Below are 22,841 nucleotides of genomic sequence, written 5' to 3' on the forward strand. Positions count from 1 at the left end.
CCAGTCTGTCCATACATCCAGAATTGCCCCATCCCAGCTGCAGAATCTGTCGCTTGCCCCTGTTAAACTTCATATGGCTGGTGATTGCCCAGCTCTCTGATTTGTCTGTGCCTCTCTGCCTTCAAGGGACACAACAACTCCTCACAATTTAGTGTTCTCAATTCTTACCTTTTCTGTTCACAGCTAGAAACTACAAAGATTTCAGCAGCATGGTCTAGTAAGAAACAAACCCACACAGACTGAAAGTAAAGCAGACAAACTCAGTCAGCCAGGGATCCAGCTGAGCTCCAGCACTAATGTGCTTCTCAGACACTCCAGGAAATGGATGCACTTCGATTTCACGCATCAGTGTGAGGAAAATGGCATCTGAAGGCTGTAGTTAAAGAGTACACGTCCTGCTGAATTAACAGTTGACACAGCTGTAACACAACAGGACCATCAAGAAGAGAAGCTGAACTTCATTATTCAAATGTGCTGAGTGACACTTTCAACAAACAGGTTCTTAAAACACCATTTCTGCAGATTTTAATATACTGACACATGAAAACAGCAACTTCACTGGAAACAGTTTTCTTTTTAATTTTACCATAAAAATGCAAAATAAACTCTTTCACTGTAACATTATAGCTTTTAATATTCCTGAGCTGCATTTTAAAAGCAAAAGTATTCTTAAATGGATTTAACAAGAAACACTGCAGCCTTACTTTCCAACAACACAAGTAGAAATAATTTAGCAAGAAGGCCCCTTTTTCAAGACAATGTCTAGCTCTTTATGTACCTGAAAATATGTTTCAAGTATCCCTATGCCACCTGAAATAATTACAAAGCCAAATATGTGAACAAAATATGAGAACAACTTTCAACCATTTTACCACTGCTTGTTACTTCCTACACCAGTGTGTCTCTCTTACACGGAAAGTATGATTATACAAAGGCATTACATGCCAGAATAACTTGGGCCACAAAGCTTGGCATCATACAGACATATGAAGGAATCATAGCAATTTAAAAGGTATCCTGCATATCTTTATAGTCAGTTTTAAGAAAAATGTGAAAGTCCTGCTATCCACCTCAATCAATAAAAATCTACTTCGTTAAAACATAATTTCACTGAATGCACCAGAAAACACTTTAAATCAAATCTGTATGTAATAGTTTATCACCTCTGAAGTTCCTATAACTGGCACCCACATATTTCTTAAGCCAAATTAGGTGATACGGAGATAAAAACTAAATATGCTAAAATTAAGGTTTAGAAAACTGAAACAGGTTGACTTTTAGCACTTTAGGAACTTGAGCACAAGCACGGTGATTATAGCTACATTGTCATAAAAACCTACAAAGAGACAACAAAGGAAGGAAGGTCAAAAAAATCTGGCATCTCTTTTCTTGATTTAAGGGACTAGATGCAAGCTAAAAATTGGTTAAAACAACTGTGTTTTCTATAGCAGTCACACCGATGAGGTCTCGTTTACAACTTTCTGGCCCTTTTGTCCTACCAAGCCTTTCAAAGGAGCCAAGGCCTCCACTACCCACTCCAAGTGCTCCTTTGCTTACTCAGTGATCACCTCCGGTGCCTTCGTCTCCTGCTCGCACTTCTGCGACTACGACTCCTTTCTCTCCTGTCCCGCCTACGTTCCCTACTGCGCGTTCTTCTGTAACGGGAACGCCTGGGGCTGGCACTTCTTCGACGAGGACTGCGGCTTCGGCGAGGGCTGTAACTTCTGCTGGAGCGTCTGTAATACCTCCTTTCTTTCCTGCGCTTTTCATCCCGGTAACTCACATCTCTTCTGTGTCTGCTGCTCTCTCGTCTACCCTTACTCTCATCACTGTTTATGCTGCTACATGAACGGCTCTTTCTTCTCCTTGGCTCTGTGCCACGTTTGTCCTGCTCACAGTGCAAGTCCTTCTTGCACGTGTTCTGGTCACAGCTAGAGAGGCTCTTCTGGTCCTGGTTATTGGTGGGAACACATGAAAGTACCCCCGAACTTCTTTGGTCAGAACACCTCTCAGAGTCTGTAGTATGGAGATTCTGACCTTCTTTGACATGAACTTTGTCATGAATGCTGCCATTTAAGTACTTGCATTGAGTGTTTACACTTTCAGGGGATGCTACTACTATTTGAGAGCCAGGAGCCAGTTTGCCAGTGACAGCCTGTCCTGAGGTAGAAGTGATGCAGCTGGATGACACAGTGTGTGGAACAGCAGTAGGGCTTTTCGGCATGTCAGTCTGAGATGCTTTGGTTTCTTCTTTGCTTTGATTAACTGCATCCATTTTCTTGTTCAGAAGATTGTTCAGTAGTTTCTCCCTCAGTTCTTTTTCTTTTCTCTGCAAACCCAGTGCTCTCTCCTTTTCCTCTTCCACACGTTTAAGCTCAGCCTCCTGGAGCCTTCGTCTCTCCTCTAGCTGCTGAAGACAAATCTTTTCTTCATTCTGTTCTTGCTCCAAAAGCTTTACTGTCTGAAAGACAGTCAAAGGGAAGGTAAGAGTAAACAAAAAGACCTGCTCGTTTCCAAGTTACAGCAACACAAAGGCAGCAATATGGCAAGAAATTAAAATCTAACAAACGGAACCATCCCAAAATAAAATGGTGTTTCCTTCTTAAAGGGGAAAAAAAAAATCAAAACTAATCAAGCAACAAAACCCACTAATGCAAAACTGCTGTAAGGTGAAAACACTATTGGTCCACAATTCTTGAGTAGAAGCTTTGTCTTCATGGCTCCTTAATATAATGAAAGTAACACCATGTGAAATCTGCAATATTGAAATACATTTGTCAGGGTCAACACTTGAAGGCTTCAGTCAAATTAAAAACGTTTTAAATTTTATTGAAAAGAACTTCTCTTAGATGATTGGCATTTGTGGTTCATAGATGACTTTACAATGAGTCCATACAAACAGCAAGTAATTAAATGGACAAAAATTATGTAGAAACTGATTGTCATTTTGTCAACCACTTTAAAAATTCATGATACTGGAAAAGGTTCAATCTTTATTCTGACCTAAGTCAAGTGGCTTAGTACAGACCTCAAAATTCTCTAAATGAAAGAAACACACTCTCTCTTTCATCAGACAACCTTTCTATCCCACAGCTACCAAGTTAAAAAGTCTGCAAAAGGCATTTCTCCCTTCTTCTAGTACATAACTGATTTGTACATAGCACTGAGTTCAAAAACACTCCTGAAGTGCACTGGAATCAAGAAAAAACCTGTGCTTTTCCACACAGCTTTTTGTTTCTACAGAAAATATTTCACATACAGTACACCCTAATAAGGTTTTATCCAAGTCTTAAGCTTCAGTGTTTCAGTGGAAAAATAAAAATACTGTTAGAGAGACAGGATCTAATATTTGAAACCTTTGCTGACAGTACTTTTCCTACAGAAGAAACATTCTGCACATTTCAAACACTGACTAATGAAAGTTCAATCTCTGAAACTGCACAGAACAGAGAACAGAATCACTACAAGGCAGATGGGAAACAGCATCCAAACTGGAACTAGGGAAGGAGTCTTGCATCTTATCCTCTGTGGTTAGTTCACTTCATCATGCTCACACATTCTTTTGCTAGACTTAAGAAAACCCAACAATTAATTTACAGGTAAAAAATGCTATTCAGGACGATAGGTTCAAGTTCACTTCCCACTTACCTACAAGTGCATGTTTTACCAAGAGAGAAATACTGTTTCATTGAGCTTTTCTGAAATTTTGGTCTAAGGAATAGCAGCTGCAGAGGTAGTAAACCTGTTTAATGAACAGTGCTCCCCACCTCCTTTAAAGCCAGTAAAGGGCTTTGTTCTGCTGGGTTCTTCATTAGCTTGTGAAATAAATATTGAAGTTACCTTTGCTCTGCTTAGCAGTTCTGCAATTAATCTAATGGACTGAAGATTCCTCTGGGCTAACAGGAGCTTCCTTTCTTCTAGCTTTATCTTCTCTTGAAGTTTTCTCTGTTCTTCAGCTTGAAGCTTTTCAAGTTGCTTTTTGTTCCGTTGAACTTCACGATCTTTCTGTTTCTGCTCTCTCTTGCGCAACTTCTCTTCTCTTTTTCTCTCTCTCTCATATTCTTCAAGCTCTCTCTGCTTCCTAAAAAGAGACAAATATTTTTGCCTTTTCAAGGCCAAGTACAATTTCAAACTCCTACTCCATGTAAAATACATTTTATACTTCAAGTAAATTTGTTTCTAAATAAGTCATATTGATTACTGCAGAACAAAAGTAGAAAACGGAACATTTTAACCCTTAGTTGTGACAGCAGTCATATTCTGTCTATTTTCAAAAACAAGCTGGAATTCAAAGACAAAAATGGCTACAGCAAAGAATTATTTTTGAACTACTTTGACCAGAGACAATAACAATGCATGAGGCAGCTGGGCAGAGAATTATCATGGCACGAAGAAAAATACCAAGCCAATGAATGTGTGCAGTGGTGGTGGGTTTTATTTCAGTGACTAGGACAAAATGGTAGCTTATGCTAAAGGCCAAGGGTTTCTGAAACTAGGTGTATAATGGCAAGATGTTTAGGAAATTAAGAATTTCGCAGTTTTAATATTTTGAATTGAACATAAGCATAAGTGGTAAACTAAATAACCACATGGCTTTAAGTACTTCACTTTAGCTACAGAAAACTTGTGTTTAATTATTTTCTATCTTTTGATGCATATCAGTTGATATGAGGGATCAATTTTGTTATGCCTGATTGTTAAAAATATAACTGAACAATAAGGAATAAATACCTTTCTTCCTCTTTTTGTTTTTCCTCAGCTTCTTTCTCTTTACGTTTTTGTTCTTCTCTCTGCTTTTCAAGCTCTTGAAGCTTTTGCCTTTCAAGCTGACGCTTCTTAATTGATGCATCACTGAGGTGTTTTGTTGAGTCAAAAGAAACCTTTACATGATACAATTGAAAACAGTTTTAAGGAGACAGAAAAAAAAATTAAAAATTACAACCTGACAACCCACACAATTTTAACTTAGACCTTGGTGTAAGTACAATCAGGTGCATAAAACTTTTTTTCAAAACAAAGGGAACTTCTCTATGTGCCCAGAGAAAGCTCCACCTCTTGTAACCAGGTAGCTGGGAACTAAATGTGTGCACACATGGCAAAATCAGATACCACTTCATACTTGTGTGTCTCACAACCAAAAATAAACCCCAGTGTGACTGAGGCTCTGTCTATCCAATGTTTTCAGTGGTTGAGACCCTGTTTGTCCAATGTGTCAGAACGGGCACATACAAAACTCTTAATTAATGAATGCTGTTAGGGACTGTACAGCACTAGGTAGAAATAGCTTTAAGTAACAGCCTTCCTTTCTGTCTAAAACTGTGATACTTAAATTCAGCAGAAGAAATAGTTCTAAAACATTCAGCACCTGGTTTAAGCCTCCCCACCCGTTCTAAAACCCAAACTGAGGTACACTGGGCTTAAGATCCCAAGTCGTGGGAAGAGAAAGAAAAGAAAGACACACACATCTGAAAAATGAGACCTCAGAGGGGCTCAGCTTCCAGGATATGTGAACACACCTTGGTCACGTCCAGCTGCATGCTGGAACAGGACACCACCAGACACCACAGCCCCAGTGTCCTAATCTCCAATTCTGAGTGCAGGCAGGGATCTATAACACATTTCCGCAGACCCATGGTCATGAACCACAGGGCAGAGAACAAAGAGCACATCCTCTGCAGTTTAATCTACCCAGGCTCTATGCAAAATGATGTTTCACTAACAGACTGAAAGGACAAATAGGTACAAACAGACAAGATGTTGTGACCTTGTATGACAGAGAGCTGCTGTCCTGACAGGGCAGCTGCCAGGAAGGCTTGATTCCTCTTGCACAGCCAAACTAAATTTGGGAACCCTGATCCCCTGCATGTAAATGACAGTTTGAATTTCACCAGGTCAAGGCACAATTTCTATCCCGCAAGTGAGAAGCTTTGATAACAAGATAAAAGATTATTTTATTTACACTGACTAAACTACAATTTAAATAAGTGCATGTTCCCAGATTGCACAAAGGAATACTCAAGCTTTTTTTCTGAAATACACTCCCTGGTTTGATGAATGACTACTGGGCATACCAAAATACCTCCGCAAACATTTCACTCAACCAACACATAAATCCACAGACCACCTCCAAACAGAGTAAGTTTTCTTGAGGCCATGCTTTCAGAGATACTACCTCTGAACAGACTGCCTTGTTCCCTTCTGTCATAGCTGTAATTTCTAAGACAATGAGGTTACAGAAAATTACTTCTGGAAAACTCCGTATGCAAACATTATGAAATAAGCATAGGGCATTCACAGGAAGCTGTGCTAGGAATGAAAATTATCATTTAAATTTTTGTGGGGCCCTCCTGTATGTAAGGTATGCTAATGATTAACTGTGTATTTCCCAGACCATACAGGCCACATGCTACTAAAACTTTCAGTTCTGACCCTTGACTGGTAGACCTAGTTATCAGTGCAGGGACCAAATACAGAGGCCGTGAAATTCTCCCCCAAAATGTCTCTCTGTAGTGAACACATGGAAGAATAAAGCACTTTACAGTCAAACTTCTGGTGAAATTTGTCTGAACTTTTTCTGAACTGGAATTTTAAGTGAAATCACAATTTATAAAAACATTTTCTAAAAAATTTAGAAAATCGTGTTCATGAACTTGATCCTTCCATAAGCAGTTCTCATTTCTAAAATTGCCTTGTTAAGAAAAAAGCAAAAACCCACTCACTTTGCTCATGTAGTCTAACAACATATTTTTCTGCCAACATTTTCCTTTAAAAATTGTATTATGTCTGTCCCATAAAGCTACAATAGTGCCATCAATATCACCTGTTGTCATCACTATGGTTTACAGATAAAGGTTTCAAGCACTATGGAAATAACATTTAGCTGTACTTGGGCTTTCACGTGGATTCCCACACAAAAGGCTGCAGTCTCTCACCTTTATATTGCAAGCCACTGCTTTGCCATCATCGCCCTTGTACATCAGCTTCATCCCTCGCAGGGCATTCATGGCCTCGATGAATCCTGCGTACTCTCGGTACTGAACATATGCTTCAAAGTTTAAATGGCCTCCAAAACTGAAAGTGTGAAAATTCCTGCCAGTCATTTCTTCTCTGTAAGGGTCCAGCATGGGTATGTCCACATTACGGATTTCTCCAAATTTCTGGAAAACTTTTATAAGGACTTCTTCACTTGGCTTTTCCGAGCCAGTCTCCTTGGCTGCAAACCACTTACAAGGCAAGCCCTCCAAGTGAATAGTATCTGGCCTTTCCCCCGGCAAGGTTTCGTTCATATCTTTCGCATCACGGAAAAACGAGTCCCAGTCATGTCTGGTAGGAAAGTCAATCTTGTATTCCGCAGCACGCACTTTTAAAATGTCAGAGAAGCCGCTCAGCTTTATTGTTTTGCCATCAAGGCATGCCAGAAAAGATTTAACCAAACTTTTGTTCTCGACCTCTCCTTCAAACCTAATGAAATCCATTGTGCTTTTAGAAATCCGCAGAGTGGAAAACTGATGAGTTTGCACCATCCCCTTCAATCTTTCCATCACTTCCCAGTTCGAAATGGATTTTCCTGGTTGCTTCAGCTGAGGAAGTGCCACACTGATGGTCATTTTGGTAATGGGTTTAAGGTATAACCCACAGGGAGCACAGAGCTCTACAGCTTCTGATGTATCATGAACTATTGTTGCAGCAGCCATAACAAAGAAAAAGCATAGGATAAAAAAATAAAAGATGCAAGTTTAAGTTGCAGGCCAACAGTAGTCAAATAAAATAGCCCTTATCCATAAATAATTTAATTCTTTGGCGATTTAACCATTCCCAAGTTAAAACGATGTCTCTTAATACAAGAGTGAATTAGATAACTACAACCGAGTAGTACAAACATCTTAAATTACTTTACAACCACTAGAACCTGTAAGTAATTAAACCTCTGTAACGCCTCTGAATAGAAAACAAGAAGCTGATGACAATCTTAGGAATACATGAAGTTGGTATGTGATGGCTCAGAAAGCAGCTACCCTTTCTCAGGAGGGAAGGGACTGGCGGCGCGATGTCACACCGCTCCCAAATCTACTTAACAACCAGTGAACCCCAGCAGGCTGGCTCCGAGGCGGATCTCACGTTCTCCGGAAGGAAGACCTCGAAGGTGTCTGCAACGAAAGAAAAGCGCCCCTTTTATTTAAAAGCCCGAAGCCGCACCGCCCCTCCCTGCCGGCAGCGCCGAGCAGCCTCCGCAGGGCAAGGCTGGGCAGCACCGCGAATCACACCGGAGCCAGCGGCCACCGCCGGCAGCTGCCCCCGGCGGGCGGAGCCCGGGCGGCGGGGGACACGCCGGGAAGACGCCAGCAGGGAAAGCGGCCCTCGCCGATGCCAGGGCGACCCGCACCCCCCGCCGTCGGCTCCTACGCGTCCCCCGGCAGGCAGAGCCCCGCTCTGCGTCCCTCGCTCCCGCTCCCCGGACGGGACTCCCCGCGCCCGCCTCACCCGCAGCCGCCGGGACGCGTCACCCCCCGTGCGCCGCCGCTTCCGCTTCCGCGCGGCGCGAGGCCCCGGCCTACGGGAGCGCCTCGCGGCGGCGTGACGGCGCCGCCTGGCGGCGGGGCGGGAGGCGGCGGCTGCGGGGTCTCCTGTGCGCCGGGGAGCTGCGGCCGCAGGGACAGCCGGCATCTCGGGACCGCTGGGGCACGGCATGGCAGCTTCCCCCTTTCACAGAATCACTTAGGTGCGAAAAGAACCTCTGAGTCATCGAGTCCAACCTGTGACTGTACACCACCACGGTAATAGACCATGCCACGTCCCGCCTTTCCTTAAACAGCACCAGGGACTGTGACTGCACTGTTTCCCTGGGCAGTCCATTCCAATATCTAATCACCCTTTATGTGAAGAAATTCCTTCTAATACCCAACTTAAACCTTCCGTGGCACATCTTGAGGCCTTTCCCTCTTGTCCTGTCGCCTGGGAGAAGAGACCGACCCCCACCTGGCTACAGCCTCCTTTCAGGTGGTTGTAGAGAGCGATAAGGTCTCCCCTGAGCCTCCTCTTCTCCAGGCTGAACAACCCCAGCTCCCTCAGCCGCTCCTCATAGGACATGCGCTCCACAGGACATGCACAGCACAGGACATGCACTCCATAGGACATGCTTTCCCCCTGTCAGCCCAGGACGCAAGGGCACAGCCAAGGCCACTCTGCCCCTGGAAGGCAGAGCAGGGGTGACTGTGGTCACCTGCCCCTGCTCCACCATTTTAAAACAGGCACCAGGTCTAGCCTTGGATAGACTTCCACCATTTGAGAAACTGAGTGCAGTAACCTTCAGCAGCAGGCTGGATATCAATAATGGCTTTGAAGCACCATTGACCTCAGTGCAGGAGGTCACCATCAATCCAGCAGCTGCAGCAAGACTGCAGCTGTTGCACAGAGGTGCTATTTCACACCACAGATGCTGGTAACTGCTGACCCTACTCTGTTTCTGTTATGGTTATGTAGTGCTATAAACACAGAATCAGGAGCTACTGCTACCATACAACATTTTGAAACAGCATGGGTTTTATATTCTGAGAGTTCCTGCAAGTCTTGCCCTCTACAAACTTGCCCTGGGGAGCACACGAAGCTAAGCCAGATATGTTCCAGATATGTTTTGAATCCTGTGCATAATGATAGCCCCACTGCTCAAGACTGAGCCAGAAATCAATATTCTGTATTTTAAACTCAAGGACTAGAACAATGCTCTGAAAAGTTACAAAATACCAGCATTGAGGTTACTCGTGACAGGACATCAGCCGCAACTTTAAAAATTATCACCGACTATTTTTCTGATATACTTGAAAGAATGGTTACAAGTATAATATTTAATGATATCGTAAGATAAATGGGCAAGAAGAAGTATTGATAATGTACACAACTTTTAAAAGATGTAATCAAGCATCAATACTGCAGTATAGAGAGGGTAAACTGTCTCTGCTGAAATGAACTCCTTTGCATTGGGCAGATATGTTATTCTCTTTTTTTTTTTTTTTTTTTTGGTGAAATATCTAAATGGGTAAATGAAATGTCTCCCTTTGGCTTTCAGAGTCTGAAGTGAAGGTCAGTAAAGCAAGGATATGACACCAGCGAGGCAGAAGGATGAACCAGCATAAACATCAGTGAGGGACAGTATCTGAGTGCAACTGTGCATGGCAATCTGTTTCTACTGTAAGACATTTATTTTCCCCAACTCTGCCAAATACATTGCGCTATTGACCTTAAAAACCATCTATCATGTCTAAAAGCTTGTACCTTTTTTTCTGAATTCAGTAGATAGTCTTATGGGAGATCTCACTTCTACCTATGAACTTTCTCATCTGTACCTTCAGTAGTTAAAACACCAAATCCCACAAAAGTTCACTAGAGGGAGTGCTTGTTACTTACATATATAAAAGAGATCTGTTTATAAACACAATTAAAATAGGCTATAAACAGCAGATACTAGGTTTTGTATTCATGCCAGAATACAGATTGGAAGAGGCTGTAATCCTCCCAACTACACACGGTCCTATCTGTGTACTTCTGCTCTTCCTGAAATGCACCGTTTTCTTGAACTTAGTGGTCTTTTGCAGAAATGCATGCAAGATGTTACGTGGGTGTTTACATAACATGAAACAACAACCCAGTATAATTCCATTTCCTTACTCTCCATCTTCCTTCCTCTCCAAAACACACCAAAGAAGAAGAAGAAGAAAACTTATTCTTAGTGTAAAACTTAGCTGTATCTTTTGGAGAATGATTTATCTCCTGTGTTTATCTAAATCTTTTCTACTACTCCAGAAATTCTCCTGGTACATATATTTTTAGAAACAGAGTATGTGGCACCCTGTAGTTCCTTTGCATATGATTTTTGTTTTCTGTTGTCACTGAACAGAGGATATCTCTTTATTCTCTCCCACAGAGGGAAAGCTGAATGATTCACTGTGCAGTTGAACCGTTTATAAATGGAATTTGAAAGTGGAGGCAGAAGCACAGAAGAATCTCTCAGATCAAAAGATTGCATAACTGTTGAAGAGACATTACAATGCTGGTTTTAGGCTCTAAATAGCCTCTCCCCACAAAGCAAAATTAATCCCCGAAGTGGGTAGGTAGAGAGGAATGAACCTGAAATATATTGGTTTATTTTCCATGGTAAGAAACAGCTCCACAAATAATTCCATTTCCTTCCATTAGCTCCGCTCTTTATTGTTTGGATTTTTCTGTGTGTCAGTGAAGTTTGTGGGTGTGACAGATCATCTGCCTTGGAAACAACACACAACATTAGAAGTAATACATATGCTAATGTAGGGCAGCTTCAATTAACTAGAACTAATAATCGCTTCCTAGGCCTGATTCTCTACAGGTCTGGCTACTGCATTCTGCTCAAAGCAATAGAATATGAAAATACACAGATCCAGTTTTACTCTCTCTAACTCAGCCTTATGGCAGAGAATTAGACTTGTTAGCACTGTGTAGGATGCAGAGCAGATAAGTTTCTACTAATTTATCCCTCTGCCCATGCCCACTGCCATCTATCTCACACTAAACAGAAATGGCAACATTTCTGCTTTTTGCTTTCATCGAGAATTGGCATCTGTTGTGGTATTGGTTTATGAACCAATTTATGGTCAAACTATAGTAGTCTATAAAACATAAATTTAGGTTTAATTGCCAAGACACATTGTACTGTACTTGTTAGCACAATGTGTTTTTTAAAAAGTTTTAGTACTCTGCTGTCAGATGCATTACTGGTTATTTTGGTTTTTACACAGGCATCCATGAGATGCTTTCCCATACTGGCAGATTTCAAAAACTATCACTTAAAATAAATCAAAAAGTAAAAGATCTAGATTTTTTTTTCCTATTTTTTTCCATTATCTGTTTAGGGGAAAATAGTTGAATGGAATTGAAATTAACACTTGAAAATTAAATATTTCCTCCACAGTATTACATTTTACAGGTTGATACCAATCATGAAAGCGTCTCATGTTTTTTATGTGCACTTTTTAAGTCCAAAAATTTTCTTAATAATTATGGAGTGAAAAGCAAGAGCTGTTGGCCTTTCTGAAGCAGAAGAGAGCAGTGGGTCAATAACACTAACCTTCCTCAGCAGTATATTTCTCTTGACAGATTCTGGAAGATTCATTGCTAGTGCAACTGTTGGCACCCTAAAGAGTTTGTTTTTTTAAAGAGGTAAAACTGCATTACTACAATTGAAGAATTACAATTCTGAGGAAGACAAGATCTTTTAAGCAGACAAGATCCCCTCTGTAGGTTCAGCCTGCCCTGCCCACTATAAGTTTCACCTAATCCAGAAAGACCAGAGGTATTTTGGTAGATCTGACATAAGTATAAATGACTGGTATCAATTCCATGTTTCAGCAGCAATGTCTATAGCCCAGCCTTGCTTCCCAACACACTCATCAGGGATGTCAGTGGAATCAGTGGCAGAATGCTCTGCTGTGTTTTCACTCTTTTTGCTCCTGGCAACCTTTTTTTTCATTTTCCAGGGCCTGATTGGGAAATCTGAAAAGCTAAACAAAGGAAGGATGACCCAGCCAGGTCACATTTGATTTGCACGTAACACTGCTCTTTTCATGCAGACAGGTACTGTCAATATGTTCCAGAGTGTGCTGCCAGGGCTCATTAATTACATCTTTAAAAATGTCTTCTAGTCATTCCTATTACCAGATATTGAGTTTATACTAAGATGCAGATTAAGAGAGCTGAAATAATCATTAGGTGGCCCAAATCTATGACAAAGTTTTATCAAAGTTTGTTTCTGGCCCATTGTGTATGTATATGTATATGTATATGTATATGTATATGTATATGTATATGTATATGTATACATACTTCTATACCCATCACTATACATCAATCGATTTATACAAACATTCATATATATATATATGTATATGTAAACTGATTTTCTCCTAAGGTCCTTCTGCAGATGACAGAGACACTCAAGTTTGTGTAGGGAGAGTCCTCAGGTGTCTGGTGATTCTGTGCTAGAGAATGACAAGTCACCCAAGATTAATTTGCAAATATTCTCCTCCCTTCCCTCCCCAGGTATATCAGCAGTTAAAGAGACAATTTAGGTATAAAAAAAAGACTGGGTTGTCAGAATGAAATTCTGAAAGTCATGTCGATGCTTCATATTACTAATATTGGAGAGCAAACAGCTTCCAGCCAGAGACTGAAAGCTTCCAAAAAGATTAGGTTGTTGAACTTTGAACTTGCCACAAATGAGCAGATATTCAGGTATTGTTGCCTGTTGTGTCACCTGGAAGCAGGAGAAAATATAAAAGTAAGGAGGCATAAGGCTGGTTTAGTGACATCAGCTTTAGGTGTAGTTTGTTTTGACCTGCACCACAGGAAAGTCTGACCCATATCTGTGTAGAATTTACTTATTCTGTCCACATCTAGACACTCACATAAATCCTGAGAGTTTCCAGTATTATGGCTGCAACACCCACAACATCACTGTAAGTGAGCTATTTTTCCTAACAGCGCAATGACTGGATGGAATAAGCATTTTTTTCATTATTTCTATTTAACCTGCACTTCTCTATTCTGTTGGCAGTAATATTATAGGCATGATGGGAAGAGAAGACAGAGGGAGAAGGGAGGTTGCCATATATTTCATTTCTTTGGGCAGTAGTTATCTCTGATATAATGACAGTCCTGTTTCAAGGATAAAGTGACAGTTTTCCGCAAGCGGGCAGAGAATAAAAAGACTTTATCAAGTAATTTTAAGTATAAAAGAAGTAATTAATTCTAACTTAACAGTGTATTTTCAGCTACTTACACTACAGTTTAATTGTTGTCTTACTTCTAATTTGGTATGAAATAACCACATGCTGCAAGCTTTGCACCAAAGGAAAAGTTATTTAGGTTGGTGCAAGGGGACCTAACTATGAGTCAAAAGGTATGATTTAGAAAGGGAAAATGTCATGACTGCAAGATCCTTTGACCTATAAAAAGGGAAAGGCATCATGACAGCCAGGTGGTTTTATCTGAAAGACTTTGTGGGCAAAACTGCAAAGCCTAAAAACTTTTTGTCTTTAGCTTCAATTTCCTGCTTTACCCTTTACTGGTAAGCACACATGGGTATGTCCACTGGATTTCAGTGATATTTCTCTGTCTTCACAAGCTTGCTAGTATTCCAGAGAACTTTTTACCTCTTTTAGAAAGCTTTTGCTTAATGAGCTGAGGGATGGCATTTTTTAATGTTTCTTTCCTTCTATCCTTGCACCAGGGTCAGGGCAACTCCAAGCACAAATATATGCTGTGCAGAGAATTGACTGAGAGCACTCTTGAGGAGGACTTGGGGGTGCTGGTGGATGAGAGGCTGGACATGGCCTGGCAATGTGAGTTTGCAGCCCAGAAAGCCAAACATGTCCTGGGCTGCATCCAAAGCAGCATGGCCAGCAGGGCAAGGGAGGGGATTCTGCCCCTCTGCTCCACTCCCATGAGATCCCACACAGAATATTGCATCCAGCTCTGGAGCCCTCAGCACAGGAAAGATCCAAAGGTGGGCCATGAAGATGATCAGAATGCTGCAGCACCTCTCCCGTGAGAGCAGGCTGAAAGAGTTGGAGATGTTCAGCCTGAAGAAGAAAAGGCTCTGGGGAGACCTTATAGCACCATCTAAAGGGGGCCAACATGAGAGGTGGAGAGGGACTTTGTACAGGGGCATGTAGTGATAGTTCAAGGGGGAATGGCTTTAAACTGAAAGAGCATAGGTTTAAATTAGGTGTAAGGAAGGAATTCTTCACTGTAAGGGGAATGAGGCACTGAAATAGGTTGTCCAGAGAAGCTGTGGATGCCCCATCCCTTGGAATGTTCAAGGCCAGGTGGGATGGGGCTTTGAACACCCTGGCCCAGTGGAAGGTGTCCCTGCCTACGGCAGCAGGTTGGAACTAGGTGGTCTTTAAGGTCCCTTCCTACCCAAACCATTCTGTGATCCTATGATGTGTTTAAATATTTTACGTATATATGGCACAATGGCCAAAACATTGTATATTGTGGATTATGGTATTATAAGAGGACTTAAATTCTATGACAGTGATTATCTTCAACTTTATCACCCTTCCCTACAGAGCTGGACTACCCCAATTTTCTTTACAAATATGGATATCGCTCCTGTGATCTCGATCAGTATTTCAGGGCCCATGGCTCTTTTTAAGCAAGCTCTTCTCATCAGAAGATTGCAGGGAACTATAGTTTTAGGCAAACAATTGCAGTTGCCCTGACTGTCGGCTCATCTCCTTTTTTGCACTCAGCTTTCTTTCACTGGCATTCTGGCATGTTCTTACTAAAATAGTGAGTTTAGGGATATGGCAGCACATCAGTTTGAGAATAAAGCAGCATCCTGGTAAGATAAACTCTCAAGGCCTGCCAAGTCCAAGTTCATGACAGCTGATAGTGACTATACAGTGCACAGAAAAAGCAATTTGATAGTTGAACTGTTTGTCCAACAGACTGAAACTGAATTTCTCTCCCTGTCAAAACTTCTTTATAAAGACTTTCTAGCTAAAAGAATTAAGCATGGTGGTGGTTAAATTTTAAGTGTGAAGCTATTGCTTCCTATAGGCACACCTGCATGGAGGAATTCAAACACCTCAGGTAAGGTTTTAAAAAGTCAGTTGGGATAAGCTTAAATTACTCAAGGCTGAAGTCAAGTACAGATTTGAGGTCTTCATTTCAGCTCTCTGCAGGAGATGAGTGCTGAATCTCTCTCTCTCCTGAGGATCAAACAGTTGATTTTTTTGTTAAGATCCTTTCAGTGAGAGGTTCACAGAACCTTCATGATTCATCAGCTTCTTCAGGTGAGGTAGGAAGCCTAACCTCATTTTCCATTTCAGCCCAGAGGGGAACAAGCCCACAACCAAAATTGTCAGGGCACATTTTTCCGACATAGTCAAAACAGGATGTTCTTAACACAGAAGCCACTGTTCACTGTTATGAGCCTGAGGTGTTTGATTTCTAGCAAGCTTTACTTTTCAGTCCAGGCTCTGGGCACCAGAAAGGTGGTAGTGTTTGTTAACTGATGAGTTTAAAAGATAAAGGAAATTTGGGTTAGCACCTAAATTGCCCAGTATGCAAAATTTGTTGTGATGTCTGTTGTTCAGCCAGCAGTTACTGATCTTGGGGCATGAATCTAGTGAGGCATATTCTACAACCTGTGTGAAGATGAGGTCTAAGTCCATGTGATGTTACTTGTAAGAAGCACTTGGGGAGATTTTTATTTGTATATACAGTGTTTTTCAATTATTTTCACATTGTCATAAACTCTTTAATGTATTTTGTTTCAGATAAAAGTCTGGGTGGTCCTGCTGAGCTCAGTGATGTCAAAGACAACCACATCTGCTGATCTGTCAGTGAAGCACTTCCTATGAGCCCTTTCCCACACAGAAGACCAATGCCAGTCAGCCAGCTCCAGCCTGGCTGACCTAATTGATTTTGTCTGTGGTCATGGGGAGCCTAGCTCCATGCCTTCTCCTCCCCAGCCAGTGTCAGGCAGAAGCCACTACCTCAGGTTAAATGTTATCAGCTGCACGGATTTGTTTGGCCTCTCTGCTGGAGATTAAATACCACAAGTAGAAGAAGGAAAAATGAGTATTTGTTTACACCTCTGCTGCCCTCATGCACAGCCCAACTTGTTTAACTGTGGGAGCTGGGGCGCATGCTGCACTTTAGTCTGCTGCAGCCAATACTTGTAAGTGCACCACAGTGTACACTGAGCAATTGAGGTCAATGCTTCTGCATGTGACTTTGGGTTCTGCACTGCTGCCAGATTCAAAATCACATTAATTAAGTTGAGCACTGAAGTAGATCTGAGAAACAGCAGAAAGACAAATCTTGTATTGTTCTTTCTCAATCTCCCTCTCACAACTTCTCTATGCAGGAAGTTGGCTGCAAATTTTGGTGTTTCACCAAAGCAAATAAAATTTCTTGTATAGAGCAGCAGTCTTTAGAAAGGCTTCTGTACACAGAACATGTTTCTCTCTTTGTTGACCTTCATCTATAATCTAAAAACCACAAGGGTTCAAGCAGTGTGTTCCAGAGTAACTAGGCTCTCACAGCAACAGGTGAAAAGAGGTGTATCTGAGTTATGATAAAACGAGAATCATAGAATATCCTGAGTTGGAAGGGACCCACAAGGATCATCAAAGTCCAACTCCTCCACAAGCCTCAAGAGTCACACCTTGTGCCTGGGAGCATTTTCCAAAGGCTTCCTGAACTCTGGCAGGCTTGGTGCTGAGACTGCTTCCCTGGGGAGCCTGTGCCAGCGCTCCACTGAAGAGTGATGAAATACAGGCAAAACACAAAGGATGCGTAGATAGCTATAGTATAAAATTTAGCTTATATAGATAATGGCCAAGAAAGAAGACAAATATTAATATTCAGAACTGAAGTTTCACCTTGAAGGTCACTAACAGGAGAACAGCCTAATACAGGAAAAATGGAATGTAACTTAAATTGAGTGACTAAACCTCAGGAGGGGTGAGGAGTGCTAGACTTGGGTGCTGTAGCATAGACTATAGCCCAATGAAATACCTACAAGTAAAACACTTCTATTACTAATTCAGAACTGCATTGATTATGGGAAATTATTATTAGCACCACTATTTTTACCAGGTATTTCTAATTTTTATCAAGAATAATACACCTAAAACTAACATTGAGGTTTTGACTCTATATTAAGAACTCTGAATATGTACTGGTTTTAATCATCAGGCTTTCTGACTTCTGCTTTTTGGAAAGCCCCAGCTTACTTCTCACTTCTGATTCTTTTCACCTCTGATGCTTTCAGGTTCTTGTATTTCTTATTTGTGTGAACAAGGCCATCCTGGATGTGGAAATTTTTTTTTCATTTTACTAATTTTATGAAAGCTGCATGTATATTACTACTCCAATCCATTTTGCTTCTATCTTCTACTGCTTAATATATGACATTTCCTTACAGGAGCTCTTGGCAAATGATCAATCTGCTAAGGAACAAATGAATAGCTGAGGTAATAATTTCTTTCAGCATCCCAGCTAGACCTTGAAGAAGACAGCCTGTTCCCAATCTGAGACATTTGCACCAGTTAGGAAGGATTCTTACCTGACCTGTTCAGCACGGGGACTACTACCAGTGCAGACAGGTTCTCTGGTTTAATAAATAAGGAAAACAAATGCAAAAGCTATCATTAGGAAAAAGCTTTAGCATAGAAATGGATTTTACAGGGGTGACAGAGGTTTGCTATGGACCCTGTCGGCATTGTTGGCATTACCTAATGTGATGTCTTTGCTAGTTGTCTCCAAAACGGGGTGTCTGTACCCCAAGGAGTGTGAAAGACAATTCAGCAGAGTGCAGGAGGAATATATTTTTGTACCATTAACCAATAAAATAAAAATATGAGGTTTTAAAGTAGTGTTTCTTTCATTTTTACCTCATCCATTTTAGTTTCTATTTCTTGTAGGTTTTATAATGTACATAATACATTAATACAATAGTGCATCTATATAACTTATTTATAAATAAACATACATATATTGAAGGGTTGTGCTTGAAATTTTTTTACTTGGGATACATGATCAAAGAAGTTTGGAGATCTGTGTCATATTGGAACCATCCTGCCCTGGTCATTTGTCTGATCAGCTGCAGAGCATGAGCCTCAGTACAGATTAGAACATTAAGTAGCACTATTGAAACAGATTACCTGTTTTTTCCACTATGGAAAATTAATCTTATGGTTGAGTGACAGGGACAGATCAGGCTGCTAATACAGAGACAACATATTGCTTCCCTGCTACTCATCTCCATCTTCTTCTTGGATATTACTTAATATTTTAAGAAATTCTTTGCAGTTCTCCTTTCTTTAAAAGGAAGGTACGTATACATTGGAATTGCAGTGCTGCAAACCATATGTCAGTTCTGGAAAAATACCTTTGGTGATGACTCCAGCATTTGTGATGCAAGGTGAGTGAAACAGCCGTACAGTGCTCCCTGAGTCACGGGTTCATCATCCAAATGCAGGTTTTTGAACTGGAATATTTTAGCAAATACTCTAAAATAGCTTTGTCAGTGACTAAAAGAAATGAAAAGAGGAAATAGGTGTACTAGTATAACAAATGTTTGTATTGGCATCCTACAGCAGAAATGTATTCAGTAAGAAAAGACTGAAGAAGTTCAATGTATGTTAAAAAATCAGGTAAGACAATAATTTATTTATTTATTTAGAATTGATAAAGTCGTTAGGAGCAGAAGTAACCCCTTCCACAGTTTGCTTGACAGACAGGACTAAATGAATTGTGGTAGTATTTGTTCAGTATCTGTAGTTGAAAAGATTGAGTTTGGCTAGACTGGAGAAGAGGAATATTTGGAGGGCTTATGCAGGAAGGAGCTCATTATCTGTGTTCAGGGTGAGCTGAACAGGAGCTCCAGGCTCCAGACTGAGTAAAGAATCACATATGGAAGATTTTTTTCTTTTTTTCTCATTTATAGGTGGCATTTGAACAAATTGCCTGAAAAACTTATACTTTCCATCATTCTGTCTAAGAAAATGTTGGATAAACATTTAATATTAGAAATTGAGCTAATTCTGCCATAGGGAAAGGATATGAAGAAATAAGACCCCATCCAGCCCTATTTGTTTTGTGAAACTGTGGCTGCTATTTCTTATATTGTTTTGAGTTATACAAGGGTAAATCTGGGTTTTGGTCTACCTTTGCTCCATCTGTCAGTGAAACAAATTCCAGATACCCCTGCCCCCCCAACAAATATTTGATCTATAAATTACCCAAAGTCCCATGGATTGTAAGTGATGTGGTTTTATTTTGCTATATTGATTGTGTAATTATGTAAAGCTCTACTGTAACAAGCCACATTTTCTTGAAAGTGTCTGTATGGAATTCAGGCTTGACCACGGTGAAATAAAGTTGTGAAAGAATGCCTGTTTAAGGCAACAGTTCTTCTCTGAAAACAGTTTCATTGTTAGAACTACAGATCTAGTTAATTCATTTAGCTAACTATGTATTTTGCCCTTACTCAATTGTGTAATTCCACTTGTGTTTTATGATGCCAGGTACTGTGCATACATAAATCCATCTCAGGAAAAGGCTGAAGTTTTCAGAACTGCTTTCTTAATTTAAGAGCCCAAGACAGATTTTGCCTTCTGAAGTCACTTAGGCTTCATAATGAAACATTTTCCTCAGCGTCTCTTTCCAAATACCTGCTAGTGTGAAACGTGGGTGGGGTGCCTACAACACCAGAAGTGAGTAGGATGAGGACTGTGTGACAACAAAACCCAAACCTCAGAGAGCTGCTCATTTTATTTTGCTTGTTCTTCATGGGTTTGCTGCTGGGGGAGGGGCTGTTCTTGTCCACCTGCAGGCACATGAATTCAACAAGCTGCTAAGAGGGAAAGTCAAATTGGGGTGATGAGAACAAGGGAAGGTGGATGAGATGTGGATGCTGGAGGGACGGTGAAGTACAGGGAGATGACCTGTATTGGTGTTAACACACCATGGTCAACTGGTTAATGTGAGGAGAAAATTGACTTTTCTGTGGAAAGTTTTCACTGTCCTGGACAGACATCTGTGACTGAACATTGTGAAGACGTTATTGAATTAATACTCACTGCATGCAGAGCTTATGAATACTCAGGTTGACAATATACAGAGCTTTTCAAGGATTTCAGATAAAGAAATCAACTATACCTTGGCAAAAGGTTCTTTCCACAGAGAAAGGCTAATACAGAAGTGTTTTTTTGGTAGCTGTTTTTCTTGTGAAAGAGTTAATGTGAAAAACTCTGGTTGCTGTCTTCCCTCCACTGTTTTCCTCACAGGACAGTTATTTGATAACTTAGGAGAAACCCCAGGGAGCCAGTGAAAAAGTCCAATGGTTTTCACTGGTTTTTATGTGACTTTTTTTAGAAGGATAACATGTTATGTAAGGAAATTGATACCTTCTGTAAAAACTCCCATTAGAGGACTAAAGCAGAGCTTGAAGTCTTATAGATTCTGCTCTCCACTTCTGTTTGATATGATGCCAGAGCCTGTGAGTTCACATCATATCCTATACCTGTACCTCTCTGCTGAAAGGGTAAGTTCTAATGAGAAATGTCCAAAATACTTCCTCTTCTGTTCAGCTGTGCTCTTTTGACCATGTGCTTGCATCTTCATGCACACACAGAGTAGCTGTATTCTGGGGGTTTTCCCTCAGTTTAGTGCCCTGACTTTTATTTAGGAAATTACTGGAACCTGTAAAACCAGGTATGTTCACAAATGACAGTAGCTGTGACGTGAGCAAAAGAGCATCCTTTGTGCTTCCACTGTTCCATAAGCGGCTGTGAGGGTGGGCTGCCCCACAGGAGCAAGCCAGGAGCCAAGAGTGGCCATGAGGCTGGCAGGGCCATGCCCTCCTGTGCCAGGTCAATGCATCAGTACCCAGCAAGGGAGCAGAGATAAGACAGGGATGGCGATCATGGCCAGCCCAGAGCCCTGCAAGCATCTGGAAGGCTCCAGTGATGGGGCAGGTGCAAGGGCCAGTGGGGGCAGTAGGTGATGGCCAGCAGGTACAGGCTGGGCACAGACTGTGGTGTAGCTCAGGAAAGGGCCATGGCTGAGGATCTGGTCATGGATGCAGTTCCCAAGAAAATGGGAGCTGTAAAGCTACCCCAGTGGTACTCTTGGCTCTTTCTGCCCTAAGCCTTTCGCAGCAGTGAACCCAGCCAGGCCGCAGAGCCAGGGCAGCACTCAGGGCCTGGGAGATTGGGGGCTCAGCAGCAGAGCTGGACTGAATTTTTCTTGGATCACTGAGAAATGCTGTTGTATTACATGAAGAGTTTTCTTGGAAGCATATTGCATTATCAGCAAAGTCTCTGGGTTCCAAACAGAGCTCTCTGGGTCCCGGAGCATGGGTCCAGCAGCATAAAAAAGCTTTAGGGTCCAGCTGTGGCCAGCGTGGCCATGGCCTGAGGAGCCTGTGCTGGGGGCAGAGGCTTCAAGGTGTTTGTGCAGCAGGCAAGGGGCATACTCAGTAGCTCAATAAAATCCTTGGGGGTTTGAAACTTTCAGAAACATCAACCTCCTGGAAGAAGGGCACCACCCAAGGTGTGTTTCCTCAGAGGAAACACCATAATTTCTTGAAATCTTTGGTTTGTGAGAAATAAAGGGGAAAAAGGATATCATTGTGTATATAGTTTTGTTCTGACTCAGACCAAACCCAAATTTTAAGAGCACTTGAACTTCCCAGAAACCTCAGAACCCTTTCTGATCATCTCAGAAGGAAGGCTTGCTCTGCCACTCACCATTTTTTTCTCTAGAACAAAAAAAAGTTGATTTCTGCACAAGTTCTTTTCAGGAAACATGTTGTTCTCTTGTGGTTGTAGCTGAACTTTACAGCACCGAATATATATTAAAAAGACTTTCACAGTAGAGAAAAGAGAGGACTCTAAAGCTGTAATGAGGCAGGGAACATTGGAGCAAGGTAAAAGCCTTGAATGCTGAGATCACTCTTATTTACATTTACTTCATACAGCCACAAAGATAACCCATTTTTTATTGTGGTATGGACTTACTGGTACTGGTATCAGGTGGGGATAAAGGCAGCCAGTTTTAAAATCTCTCTCTCCAGACAGTGGTTAGACCATAACAGAAATGTTAGTAGATAACAGTGTGGCTTATTTATATTTCAGTACAAAGTTTCAATGTGCTACCTGATATTTCAGTGTGAAAAAATATTGCTATGGATATAACAGTCATGAGCATGTGAATGGGCCTCATATCACTTGTTTTAGATGTTAAAGTCTCTTTCCAGGCAGTGATGGAGCTCAAGTTACAATCAGGTA

The 22,841-nt window shown here is 41.3% G+C and overlaps 1 protein-coding gene across 3 annotated transcripts; it reads right to left on the bottom strand.

The window, feature by feature from the left end:
• Positions 1–554: 554 nt before the first annotated feature.
• AKAP17A (A-kinase anchoring protein 17A) lies at positions 555–8,515 on the bottom strand. 3 transcript variants are annotated; one of them, XM_082278915.1, is made up of 6 exons: positions 8,482–8,515; positions 8,016–8,147; positions 6,933–7,675; positions 4,732–4,880; positions 3,841–4,081; positions 555–2,461 (listed from the first exon to the last, which is right to left on the bottom strand). In XM_082278915.1, exons 3-6 carry the CDS (start codon positions 7,605–7,607, stop codon positions 1,565–1,567), a joined length of 1,962 nt encoding a protein of 653 aa, XP_082135041.1. In that variant the 5' UTR covers positions 7,608–7,675; positions 8,016–8,147; positions 8,482–8,515; the 3' UTR covers positions 555–1,564. The 3 variants fall into 3 exon arrangements, with proteins under 3 accessions (XP_082135041.1, XP_082135039.1, XP_082135040.1); XM_082278913.1 differs by having other exon boundaries at positions 6,933–8,147; XM_082278914.1 differs by lacking the exon at positions 8,482–8,515 and having other exon boundaries at positions 6,933–8,451.
• Between the last annotated feature and the right edge of the window lie 14,326 nt (positions 8,516–22,841).

This window comes from Coloeus monedula (assembly GCF_965178545.1).
Source record: "Coloeus monedula genome assembly, chromosome: 3".
Taxonomy (NCBI): domain Eukaryota; kingdom Metazoa; phylum Chordata; class Aves; order Passeriformes; family Corvidae; genus Coloeus; species Coloeus monedula.

Excerpts from the sequence above, each read along its gene's own strand:
- AKAP17A (XM_082278913.1), bottom strand. The coding sequence starts at position 7,694 with ATGGCTGCTGCAACAATAGTTCATGATACATCAGAAGCTGTAGAGCTC. Across the intron at positions 4,881-6,932 it reads CAGTGGCTTGCAATATAAAG|GTTTCTTTTGACTCAACAAA; the intron begins GTGAGAGACTGC and ends TATCATGTAAAG. Across the intron at positions 2,462-3,840 it reads AACTGCTAAGCAGAGCAAAG|ACAGTAAAGCTTTTGGAGCA; the intron begins GTAACTTCAATA and ends ACTGTCTTTCAG.